The sequence below is a fragment of the Borostomias antarcticus genome (assembly GCF_949987555.1).
Source record: "Borostomias antarcticus genome assembly, chromosome: 22".
Lineage (NCBI taxonomy): Eukaryota > Metazoa > Chordata > Actinopteri > Stomiiformes > Stomiidae > Borostomias > Borostomias antarcticus.
The window spans coordinates 19,480,318-19,493,823 of record NC_140255.1 but is presented as its reverse complement, the minus strand read 5'-3'; the positions used below and the strand labels follow the sequence as shown (position 1 = coordinate 19,493,823).

The window sequence follows — 13,506 nt, the reverse complement described above, 5'->3', positions numbered from 1 at the left end:
GATGCCACTGATGTCATACGGATGTGTTTAATGTCATACATATTTGGTTTGATTGATTGATTGATTGATTGATTGATTGATTGATTGATTGATTGATTGATTGATTGATTGATTGATTGATTGATTGATTGATTGATTGATTGATTGTCAGATAAGATTCTTCGCGCTGTCAGGTACCCAATTGTGATCCAAATAAAAAATATTTGAATTACATCTTGTGTAAGTGATCTTTTTCTTATGTCCTTTCATGTTTCAACAAACATACGGGTAACACTTGACAATATGGTGCACAAAATGGTGAGTAGTTACTGAGTAACTAATGAGGAACCAATGATTAGTTAATGAGTAGTCACTGATTAACTGATTGACATTAGTTAACTCTGAATCCATGGCTGTATAGTATGAACGGCTAGTAGAGAACAGACTGGGGACTACTATAGTAGTTACTGAGGAATGAATACTTAGTTAATGAGTGGTTACTGATTAGCTCTGAATCCTAATGATTAACTAATGATTAAGTAATGATGAGGTAATGAGGAACTACCTAGTAACTACTCTGTATGATGTCTGACTTTACAATAAGGTACACAAAAGATTAACTAATGATTAACCAATGATGAGGTGATGAAGGAGTACTTGGTAGCTATTCCGTATGATGCATCACTATAGCGGACCCAAACTTAATTAATTGTTACCTCATCATTATTTAATCATTAATTTATCATTAGGATTCATAGTTAATCAGTAACTACTCATTAACTAATCATTGGTTCCTCACTATAGTCGTCCTCAGTCTGTTCTCTAGTTCCTCAGTAGCTACTATAGAATTGCCCATTAGTAACTACTCATTAACTACTCGGTGTTAATTAGTAACTACTCATTAACTAATAATTGGTTCCTAATTAGTTACTCAGTACTATTTTGTGTAACTTATTGTGAAGTGCTACCTATTAGATGGATTTTGTTTTGAATAAAGTAAAGCACAAACTATTGAAAAATACACTTCTCATAGCGCTTAGGGACATATTATGTTGCATATGTCTGACAGTTTATGACTCAACCATGGCTTACGTACTTCTGTGCATTTTATCAACAAGTCTGAGATCTCACATGATTCCTGTTTTAAAGTTACAACCATCCTCTCACACATGTAGAAGAGTGATAGACAGCCACAGCTCTGCTATACATACAGGACAGTACAGTACAAAGCCTTGGGTGCTTGCAGGTTTGGCTTGTTTCTAAGCCATAGAGATTAAAACCATAACAGAGAAGTCTGTGGTCTGGGTGTGGTGAGTGCTGTGCTGAATGTACAGTATGTGTGAGTGACATCGCTAAATTGGACTGTCGTCTCTGTGTCATGGGAGCAAAACAAATGTAGTCCTATACCTGGATGACCTGAGGTATGTCGTTATACATGTTCCCACCCCCTTCATTCCCCAACAGAGGGAGGGTGTGAAATGAGTGGGAGAGCCAGGGAGGGGGTGTGTTTTTGGGTGGAGACCAGTTTTGGGGTGGATATAACTAGACGTGACGAGTGATTCTGCTGTGATTCTGCTGGCTGGTGTAGCTAGGAGCTGTACTAATCAGGTGAAACTTTGACAGGTAAGTTTACGTGTTTATACAATAATAAAAAATATATTAATTATATATCATTATATCTAATATATAATGAACACTTTATCAGCATGACACTGCCAGTCTCGTTCTACGGGTTCTGCTTTGTGTAATCTCTCATGAATACATAAACAATGTTCATCTGACAATTCATGTCACTTTACATACAGTACAAAACATAGTTCATAATATAGTATTGTACTTTAGGAAAGAGAATTGTCAGCAGTGAGTCTTTGTGGTTATTGGGTCAGGCTTAGTACCCTGTGTTAGTAGTGAAAGTGCACTCTTCCATGTCTCAGTCCTCTTCTACGAGAGCATGAGTGAATCAGCTGAGGCCAACCTGAGCAGCAGCAGGAATGTGACTATTGAGATCACCAACCTCACCACCAACTACTGCCTGCTCAACCCCAAGTAAGCTCAACACTGGGGAAACACAGTTCAAATATCGCAATGATATGGTTAAGTACTGTTTACTGCATATGCCCCTTGCATGAGTTCAATAACTGCGCTAGTGTACTTTACTGCAAGACACAATGCTTTGTGGTTGGGGTGCATTCATGCTTGCAACATTGCATGCTATTCACCACAACTGCGTATTCTTAAAGGTGCACTATGTGGTTTCACTCAGAAGCACTATTTGTTATATTCTTTGAAATTCTCATTACATCCCGACAGCAATCAATAAAGTGCTCTGACACTAAAATGAAATAAATCCATAATCTGTGGAAGTCGTAGGACTCTAATAAGTGTGTCCAATAATTTTAAATTACCAACTTCAAATGATTGGATGGCTTACCTGCCTGTCAACCTACCTACCTGCCTAGAGTGTCATTTGTTCCCCCTATTTGGAGGAGTGGCTTTGGAGGGAGGCCCGAAGGGAGGGGCAGGGATTTTATCGGTTGCATTTTTCAAAATCTTCCAAAGATGTTCCTATGTCTAACAGGAAATCACAAATCGCATACTGCACCTTGAAACTAAATACTGCTCAGAAAAATTGTTTGCATTCAAAATCTAAAATCAATGTTTTAATCTTGTGTCTCAAAAAGGGTTTTCTTGGAGAGTGGATGTACGTACAGCCCACCACAGCCCACCGTGAGATCTCTGAAAACCGAGGTGTGCAACTTCAGCAAGACCAGCGCCAATGCCACGGGCAGCGTGGGCGTCCTGACCTACGACCTCTTCGATAGGCAGCGGAACGACTACATGGAGACGGTGGCAGTCATGTTCTCTGTGCCTTACGACTACAACATGTACAAGAACTGGTTCGCTGTGGGCATTTACAGCAAGGGCAAAGAGTGCAACGAGGATCTGTACAAAGAGATGTACTACAGTAAAGAGCAGAAGGGCTTCGTCCGTGAAGAGGCCAATGGATCCGGTATCACCTATGAGGGTAGTTACCTGGATATCAAGGCAACCATGTCACCTATGGGTAGAGCCATTATGAAGGTGGAAGTGTGGGACAAGCTGTTTGTCTGTAATCCAATGTAAAAGCAAGAGTCAACGACAATAAAAGATTCGGATATCATGCCGTGCAAAATAAATCTTTTTTTTCTGTGAGTATTATGTCCTCTTTATCTCATGTTGTCAGTGTATCTCCATAGAATAAGAAGCACAAGGCTGCCCCCTAGTGGCACACTCAAATCATTGCATTAGTAGACCAGTTCAGTTCAAGCACTTATCATGAATTTGTTTGAGATTTGAATTGTGACATTTTAGATTATTAGAATACATTTGGATGCAACAATCACTTTTATGATTTGTTTTAACTATAACACATATGATTTGGTGATTCGCCAATGAATCGTCAATGACACTATAGTATGCAATTATGAAAACTCTCAACAATCATCATCAATATGATCACTCTGAGCCAGCGCATTGGTCATAGAAGACGCTCACAGCTGTCCCAAACCTGTCCGTCAGGTACATCTCCAGTGTGTCCAGGGGCATGCTCCTCACATCAAACCCCAAGAAGTCTTTATGGATGTGAGCCCCCCTGTCAACAGGCACAATCTCTTCTGTACTGTTGGGGTCATTGCGTCCGATGGAAGCATAGGTGGGAAAGACCTCGGTAAGATTCCCTGGCAGACTCGTATTGAAGTCAGGGCAGCAGTAGGCAGACCAAAGGTACTCTGGTACGGCTACGCGATGATCCTTGAGCCAGCGCTCGTCTTTCTGATAAGGGATGATGCCGGTCACGACGAAGGCCTCGCCGAGGCAGTAGGAGCTCAGCGTGTGGTTGATGTGCTGTTCCGCCGACGACCAAGGCCCGTCGTTGGAGCCTTTCTTCTGAGGAACGGTGTTGGTCAGGGTGAAGGTGGAGGAGCGGTCCTGGTGGTCGTGGTGATGGAGGGAGGGGTTGAGGTGACCTCGGGTGAAAGTGGAGTTGATGTAGTCTGGCTGGACCGCCTGGCTCTCCACCACGTTCTGGTCCAGAGGGCCCGGGGGGAAGGGGATCATGTTTCCGTCTGCTTTGGTGTTGGCTAACTGGGGGTCAAGGTTATGGTCAGGGTTAGGGACACGTGAGAGATAGGCCTGGTATTCTGTCAAATTCCTTTGCAAAACCCCTGAAGTTTGAACTAAAATAGAGTTTAACCTGTTAACCATCAAACAAACAAATGTTAAGTCCTTTTTAGTAAGACCGACCAAGAATAGGCCCTAAAGTCCAAAATCGTGGCCAGAGAATGGTCACAGAACGGAGGTTGAAGACTCTACTATTTCTTTGTTTATACTGTATTTTGGTGCCCCTCCAGTGCTATAATTATTCTGGTGATGACTCATAACTAAATGAAAACATTTTTCAAAAAGGTCCAAGAAAATAATTTAAGTTATGTTCTAAGATGCAAGCTACAGAATGCTGAAGTATAACTCAGTGATTTACAATGTTTTGGATCTATCAGGCCAAGTATATTAGTTTAGTTTAGTTTTAATGCACCCAGACTGTCTAATGTTTTCATGCATAATCAGCCTAGTCTACTGTACTATTGTGGATATAGATAAATATGTGTATTTGCATATATTTGTTGCAGGGTATGACAAGTTGTTTTTAAGTGTAACTCTTGTTACAGGGGGCGGCTGTAGCTCAGTTGGTAGAGCGGGTCGTTCAATGATCGACCTGGGTCTGTTCGAATCCCAGCTCCAACTGTCCACATGTCAAAGTGTCCTTGGGCAAGACACCTAACCCCAAATTGCTCCCAATGAGCAGGTTTGCACCTTGCATGGCAGCTGCTGCCATTGGTGTGTGAATGTGTGTGTGAATGGGTGAATGAGAGGCCATTGTAAAGCGCTTTGAGTGCCGCTAAGGTGGAAAAGCGCTATATAAGTGCAGTCCATTTACCATTTGTAAAGTTTAAACTTGGGCTCAACCCATTCCCTTGTGTATGTTTGGCACTGCACCTGGCGACGGCCATGCTGAAACGTTGGGTCTCATTAACAACACTATGGGAGCTATTTAAACAGAGCGCTTCTCTTCTCTCATCAATGACTCACTAATACTGTAACCTTGATCTGAATGAGGTGCACTGTTAAAGGTGACGGGAAAATAGTCACCTTTTCAAGACAACAAAACATTGGAGTGTTAAACTATATTCAGTGGCTGTAATTCTTACAAAAACTAAGCCATTCTTACAAAAATTGATTTGTTTTTTCAAACCCTAAATGTAATTTCAGGACATACTGTTAGGAACAATCATGCAACATTCATGTTAAATACACATTACAGTTAAACAGCAGCTCCCTTTACTTCCATAGCATAGCATCATAAAGCCTACTACTTAAAATGAATCACCTTTAAAACTTAAAATGTATCTCTTCTCCTTTTTCCAAAGCACACTTCCTCTTTTCAATCTATAGCAGACAAAATGTGTCTGTGATTAACCTGAAAACTAAACAGGGAAACCTGATCAATCTGTCAACAAACAATATCTATTGATGTTCCTCAGTGGGTTGTATATAGCATTTGAAATATTACATTTAATATTCTTTGATATTAATATTCAAAAAAGATACTGTTAGCATAAAGTGTGTCTGGTTTACAGTAGTTGAAGACATTTACCCTCATAAGAGGAAGAAATGGCTGCACCGTGAAGGGAGGCTGTGATATTTGTGCATCACTTTCAAATTATTACTATCATTACATTATTTTAAGAACAAATTAACAAAAAAAAAATGTTACCCTAACTTTGAGTAATCTATTTTTATTGCATTGTTTTGTCCTATATCTTTCAGTCCCACATTTTGTTCATAGACTAGTATAATTATATTTTCTTGTTCAAATGCTCCCTTTAAAAAAAAAAAACGCCTTACCTGTGGCTCAAACTTCCAGTCTGCTGCTGGTCTCTTTCCTGTCGGTGGAGTGAACACATAACCGGAGAACCACGGCGAGCGGCGCTGTCGGCTGTACAGCGTGGCGAAGCGGTAGCGGTTGTCATAGCGCTGGCAGATGGGGGTCCCCAGCAGGCCCTTGGGGGGCCAGGACCGGTAGAAGAACGGCAGACACGGAGAGAAGTCACCAACGTCAGCCAGGCACACGCACCACCAGTACGTCAAAGCTATGAGTGTAAAACCCATAGCGTGGAACACTTCCATCCTTTCCAAGATGTGTGGTTACAACCCAGGGGCAATGATGCCTAGCAGAGATACATATCCGCTGCAGGTAGATTGTCAGTGTGAAACCTGAAAGGCGGCTACTTTCACATGGTCTGAAATGCGACCGTCTTGTGTAGGAGTGGGCGGGCGGGTCTGTTTCCACTGCTGTTTCCTTATTAACATGTGACCGAGAGTTAAAAAGGAAGCTGTCCGCGCTGCACTCTCATGTGTTTTATGCAACATAGTGTATCATGTGCTATCTCACGTGAAGGCAGCTGAGTCTGCATATAATACTGAAGAGTAAAGTTTTCACAAGTCAAAAAGCATGTATTTGAGACATCAGCTGGTTAGCTCATACAAAGTAAGCATTTGACAAAGATGATAATAGAGTGCACTGTCACTTTAAGACACTAAGCACAGTAGCTAGATTAGATTTGTTTACATTCTTGAGATGATTTGAGATTGAGATTCCAAAGCCGTTGGGGGAGTGGATTTAAATGATACTGAGAGTACAGTGATACAGAGCTACAGTGATACACAAGTGGAGTAAAGACACTGCTCCATTCTTGACCAAAAAGAGAAAGTGGTGACAGAAAGTATTGTCAGACACCGAAAAGTCTAGGGCCCAATCTTCACTGAAACTATTGATCATATACAGTCATTGTTGTCATTCAGAATTTTAGACCAAACAAAAATATGATGGGCCTAAATGCAGGCTCTGTTGATAACTCTAAACTAGAAAAGCCCACTCATTCAATACTGTAACTGTACATCCATCATGAGTGAGGGACGACAGGTTCACGGTGCACTTGTTTTTACTCTCCATTGTGATAAAAAATGCAATAATAATAAATACAAAAAATCTAACAATCATCATTTTAGTGGTAAATCATATTCCTGTTTTGACTTCAGCTCCATTGGGAGTTGAATGAATAAGTGGCCAATTGATTGACAGATCTGCTGATAGACTTGCTGTAGCCTAAATAAGGAATTATATTGACCCACCTAGTTTACTGTGATTCTCTGTATGGTGGCTTGATTGAATCTGTATGGTGGCTTGATTGAATCTGTATGGTGGCTTGATTGAATCTGTTTCTTCAATATTCATCCACAGTATGACTCATTTGCTACAAGAGAATGGATTGAAAATGTAAATCTTATTGCTTTTGTATTTTTCTGTGTGATATCATAGGAATGTATTTTGTTAAGGATAGTTCTGAGTGATTCTCAGGCATTGTTTACTCTTGGGTGAGAAAGTCCTAGTTTTTTGAATGGAAGGAACTTTAGGGGGTGGTGTCTGGGAGGGAAGTTGTTGCACTAGTGGGGGAGAGGGTGCCAAGTGGTTTTGCTTTCTTTGCCGCCCCCCATCTCTCTCTCTCTCTCTCTCTCTCTCTCTCTCACGCACACCCACCCACACACACACACACACACACACACACACTCAAAGACACACAAATCTGCGGTCCATTTTGAAAAGCTATTTTTTCCCTCAGTATAACCTCTCCCACGTTATGCAACTTAAATACTTGGAGTTTGATTCCTACTCTACAGCAGCTGCCAGACTTCAGTGAGCCACAGTGGACTTAAAGTACATTGCTACAAAAACACAGGGATTTAAGGTAAGCTCTAACACACTTCCTTATCTGTTATCCTTATAACAACCCTCAGACACAGAAAATCTGATACAACTGGACAACGGGAACAATATGTCTGCGATTCCAGTGTCTGATTTTTAAATTCACTTCATGATTTCAACGTGTCTCTTTAGCACGCTAAGTTTATGTGACATTTTTGGTTTTGCATGTCTGAATGTTAGTTCAGTTGGGAATGTTCACCTCAGTCCCACAGGACAACGGGGGACAGGAAAGGGGAAAAGGGTTATGGGTCACTTGGAAAACCTGCTTTTAACCAGAGTTTAGTACTATTTTACATACAGCACACAGCCGTTGTAGTCTATGTAGCTGGCAGTGATAGTAGGCTATTACTAATGCTCTCACGTTGCTGCACAGCCAGTCCACGCATTCCTCTGGACTTGATGCATGATTGCATTAAACCATTAAACCAGAAATGTGTTATCCACAGTTTGTGTTTTGTTAAATTACATAAGAGTAGATTTTCACTGAGACTTTCAATGATCAAATGCACATGTTCAGTTTTTTCATGACACAAGACATTTTTCAAGCATAACAAGTCCCACATGCTGTGCGGTCTGCCAGTTGGGTTAAGAATTAATGAGGTTGAAACACTTTGATCAGATTTTGAAACAGACCTTCTGTCATTCATCCAAGTTTATAACTCACTTAACAACTGACAATGACTGTCATTTATATCTTATTTTCCCCAGAGAGGAATCATGAGTTGTCTTCGGGGGGTAACCTTTGTGGTCCTGGCTGTGACCATAGCTCTCCTGGGTGGTCCCGCTGCTATGGGGGGAAAAATCCTGGTGTTCCCTGTGGACGGCAGCCACTGGGTCAACATGAACCTGCTGATTGAGCGGCTTCACGGCAGGGGTCACGAGATCTCGGTGGTACGCTCGGCCACCAGCTGGTACATCAAGGAAGAGTCGCCCCACTATCGCTCGATCACCATCACCCTGCCGGAAGCCATCAGCATCGAGGAGCAAGACTTCTTTGTCACTTTCCTGGTCAAGATGCTGGAGATCCAGAAGGACGGAGCGTCGGTGACGGCCTTCGTATCCTTCTACCGCGAGATGCTGACGGCATTGTCCAGGATGCACCAGCAGGCCAGCCAACTGGTGGTGGAGATGTTTGAGAACAAGGCCCTGATGCAGAGTCTTCGTGACACCCAGTATGATGTTGTACTCTTGGACCCCGGTCTGCCCGTTGGGGTCTTGGTGGCCCACGAGCTCAGGCTTCCCACCGTTTTTAACGTTAGGTGGATCACCAGTGGAGAGGGGCATTCTGTGGTGGCCCCCTCGCCAGTTTCTTACGTCCCCACCTCTGGGTGTGTGGTCCCCGACAACATGACCTTCGGCCAGAGGGTCAAGAACATGTTTCACTACTTCCTCAACATGTACATTGATAGTTTCGTGGTCAGTCCTCACTATGACAGGTTAGTGCAGAAGTACTTTGAACCTGGCACAAACTTTTACAAGCTGCTGCAAGGGGCGGATCTTTGGCTCATGAGAGTGGACTTTGTCTTCGAGTTTCCCAGGCCCACCATGCCCAACATTGTCTACATCGGTGGCTTCCAGTGCAAGCCCTCCAAGCCTCTACCGAAGGAGCTGGAGGAGTTTGTCCAAAGCTCGGGTGAGCATGGGGTGGTCCTGATGTCCCTGGGGACTCTAGTTAAAGGCTTACCTATGGATATCACCTCCGAGATTGCAGCTGCTTTCGCCCAGCTTCCTCAAAAGGTCATTTGGAGGCTTCCGGGTGAGAGACCCAGGAATCTAGGCAACAACACCTTGACACTGAAGTGGATTCCCCAGAACAACCTTTTGGGGCACCCCAAGGTCAAGGCGTTTGTGGCCCATGGTGGCACCAATGGAATCTATGAGTCCATCTACCATGGAGTACCAGTCGTGGGCTTACCACTACTGTTTGACCAGTTTGAAAACCTCCTAAGACTTGAGGTGCGGGGTGCTGCTAAGGTGCTGGATGTCACTAAGCTCACCAGCCAGAACTTTTTAGAAGCTATACAGGAAGTCATCCACGAACCCTCCTACAGGAACAACATGCAACGTCTTTCTGCCCTGCATCGGGACAAACCGATGCATCCTTTAGACACCGCCCTCTTTTGGGTGGAATTTGTCATGAGGCACAAAGGAGCCGCCCACTTACGTACAGAGTCCTATCAGATGCCCTGGTACTCATACCATTCCCTAGATGTGATTGGTTTCCTAATAGCTGTTTTATTCCTGTTGGCAGCCATCTTGGTGGGATTAATCCGCTTCCTGTGCTTCACATTATGCAGGAAACGCAAACTTAAACATGAGTAAGGATTTTTTGTTTTGTTTTTTGAATGTGTCCTCACTTCCTACAGGAAGTATCCTGACTTACTACCATTTCACAGTGACTGCACATCTTTGTAGCTAAAACATTTATTATCTATTTAATAAACAACTTCACATGCAGTGTTGATGAAACACAGATGTTCATTTTAATTTGCTTTGTCACAGTTTAAGATACAGAGAGCACTGTGGTTTTGTGATTTTCTTTACTGTTATTTAAAGTACCTCTGTTACCCAAATGACAAAAGGGTGGTTACAAAATGACAAAATAAATTGGGTCATTTAAACACAGGTTAGCCAAAAGGTAAAAAACAACAGGTTAGTGAAATGTCTCTGAAAAATGTGTTCAGTTGTCAGCATATTAATTTTGACCGATTTGATATACAATACATAACTTGAGCATTGCAAATCGTTGATTGTCTGGCCCATAATAGTGTTAAAACATTTAAAACATAGAAGCAACAAATGCTGACATGGTATGAATATTGGTAGAATATTTACAACATGATTAAATTTGACATGAAGCAAGTCTACAGGCTTTTAAAAGTCTTTTCACAGATCCATCGGTAGGGTGCGTCGCATGACCCGTCCATCCAGGAGCTGAGCTCCGTCTCCAGTATGTCTATGTGTCCACAGTCCTCCCCCAGGGGGTTATCTAACTTCCAGTCATCTGGCTCTTCACCAGCCCCTGCTCTGCTTACCCAATACCTAGGAGACAGGTTTGAACAATTGTATTTATGTTGGCAGCCATGACAGTGGGATCAGTCCATTATATCATACAGTACTGCAATTCAATTCACATAAGGATGTTATTGTCTTGCACACCCTGAAAGCAAAGTAGGCTGTCTATTTTCTATTCTCAGTTTAAAGCGCAACTGAAAACAGGAAATGGATGAACTTTACATCACAGAAGAATACAGCAAACGACTAAATACTGCGGTTTTCACAGAGTTTGAGGTAACGATGCACAGGGCTGCTGTGAAGTGAAGAAATTGTAACATGACTTGACAGTTGGAGCCAAAAAAGGGAGGTTCCCACTTCCCACACATAGCTTGCACTTCCCACACATAAAACACTTTTATGCAACATTTGGTCCTCCAAGCTTCGTCAGGCTTAATGCACAATTACTTTAAAATACATCCAATCTATTGATGGATGTAATTGGAGAGCTGTGACTCACTGTAAACCAGTAGAGGTGGAACTGCCGTCCACCCAGAGCCACTCCCCCTCCTGCTCCGCGTCCGTCAGTCCGATCCACAGCCTTGGGCTGCCTGGTTCAACACGCTGGCTGGAGGCAAATATGAAACTCTGACAGGAAAAACAATAGAAGACACAAAGTTCACATGCATACCTGTATATACATATAACATTAATACAACATACATACATACATACATACATACATACATACATACATACATACATACATACATACATACATACATACATACATAACAAACAGAAAGACAGAAAGACAGACAGACTGTATTCCTACAGGCAGACATGTAGTGGAACTACAGATTTTAGCAGTAATACTCATTCAAGATTCAATGTGTCAATCAAATTAAAGGACACATTAAGACTTTAAATAAACATAGGGGTGCAACACATAACCCTGCCCCTCTTTACCTGTTCCTGTTCACTATTGATGATCAGAAGGTCTGCCCCGTGGTCTAGGCACCAGACCCGACTGGCGCCCCAGGTCCTAGTGTCCGTGGAGAAGTGGTAACACTTGGACTGGAACAGTGTCCAACCGTCACCACACTCCCTGCAACGGCGCACTGTTAGAAAGTGTATAGTTTAATTCACTTGTGTCTGCTTTAACCTGCATATACCTCAATTATTTCACACAGAACATGCGATAATGAGTTTACAGTTGTCATTTTTGAAAGAGTGATTAACTGTTTAAATAACTGTCAAATAACGACATACTGTACACTGCAAAGTAATGAATTGTATAAGGTTTTTAGAAATGAGTGGCTAAACGGACAAACCTTGGGTCTTCTGATCCACCACGGGGCAGTAGAAGTCTAGAGAGAGATACTTTGCTCTCTCTTGCTGTAGCTGTGTGTTTGTCTGTGTCAGGGTCTGGTTTCCTTTCTGTAATATAGAGACCTCCTCTTGGAGTCGCACGTTGTTCCTAGACATCTCCTCCAACTCTTCCCTCAGAACAGTGACCTTCTCTGTGAGATTCTGGTTCTCATCCTGCAGCTTGCCGCTCAACTCCAAAAGCTCTAAATGATTCTCCTGAATTTGAGTGTTGTTTTCAGTTGCCCTCTCCAATTCGGCCGCCAGAAAGCTGTTCACATCTGATAGGTTGCGTCTCTCTTCCAGGAGCTGAGTGTGAGAGTTGGTCAGGTTCACATTCTTCTGTCGTAGGACGGCGATCGCCAGAGATAGATTCGCCTTCTCTTCCTCTAGCTCTGCACTGTGTTGCACCATCACGACTGCCTCCTGGCTCAGTTTGAGGTTGGAGTCGGTTAGATTTGCGAGCCTCTCGTGCAGCAGAATGCTCTCCACGACTGAGGTGTGGCTCACGGCTGCGAGTCGGGAAAGGTTGAGGGTCAGGAGCTCGTTCTCTGTGTTCAGTATGACAATGAGTTCACTCAAGTTCCTGTTCTCTTTCCTAAGTTGAACATTGGCTTCAGAGGCAGTGCTATAGTGATCTCTTTTGATCTGGTAATCTGAAACCAGGCTCTCACTCTCCGGCTTGCTGTTGGACTCCCTGTTATCTGAGAACACAATGCCAAAATAACATGCCGTCGGCCATTTTGTGCAAGATAGGCCTAGTCAAGATTCTCATTCAAACAATAGCAACAACGTGATTAACAAGTAGGCTACACAGTGACCCTGTCGTCCTCCTCCCATGATGCATGTCATCAGCATGTACAGTTGTTGAATGTGGAATGGGATTTTCTAGTTTCGATTTCTCTATAGAGCCGGCATGTAGACCATATTTTTTGTTTGGTCTAAAATGTCGCAAAAAAAAAAAACGTTATTCAAAAGTCAGCATTGAATTAAAATATCAGTGATTAAAATAGTTAATATAAAAATAACCTCAGGTGATTCTACCTTTCTGTAGGAAAAAAAATACACAATGAAAATGACTATGTTAAAAGAAAGAAAGAAAGAAAGAAAGAAAGAAAGAAAGAAAGAAAGAAAGAAAGAAAGAAAGAAAGAAAGAAAGAAAGAAAGAAAGAAAGAAAGAAAGAAAGAAAGAAAGAAAGAAAGAAAGAAAGAAACAGTGAAAAGGCCATGCAATCAAATAAACTGATCATCTACTGTTCATTCGGTCTGTGCTGTCCGTAGAGTGTTAATGCTCTGTAGTGGATCAG

General features: G+C 42.4%; 3 protein-coding genes across 3 annotated transcripts in view; all 3 read left to right on the top strand.

Moving 5' to 3' along the window:
* LOC311323906 (uncharacterized protein) overlaps nt 1-13,506 on the top strand; it is a 571,429-nt gene that overhangs the window by 153,664 nt on the left and 404,259 nt on the right. The window lies entirely within an intron of this gene.
* On the top strand, nt 1,931-3,242 carry LOC311324148 (DELTA-stichotoxin-Hcr4a-like; the record flags this gene model as incomplete). The annotated part of the gene is made up of 3 exons (XM_084456554.1): nt 1,931-2,025; nt 2,661-3,084; nt 3,216-3,242. The coding sequence occupies 3 exons, from the start codon at nt 1,931-1,933 to the stop codon at nt 3,240-3,242; spliced, it is 546 nt and encodes a 181-aa protein (XP_084312680.1).
* Nucleotides 8,555-10,159, top strand: LOC311323921 (UDP-glucuronosyltransferase 2A3-like; the record flags this gene model as incomplete). Its single annotated transcript, XM_084456252.1, has 1 exon — nt 8,555-10,159. One exon carries the CDS (start codon nt 8,555-8,557, stop codon nt 10,157-10,159), a length of 1,605 nt encoding a protein of 534 aa, XP_084312378.1.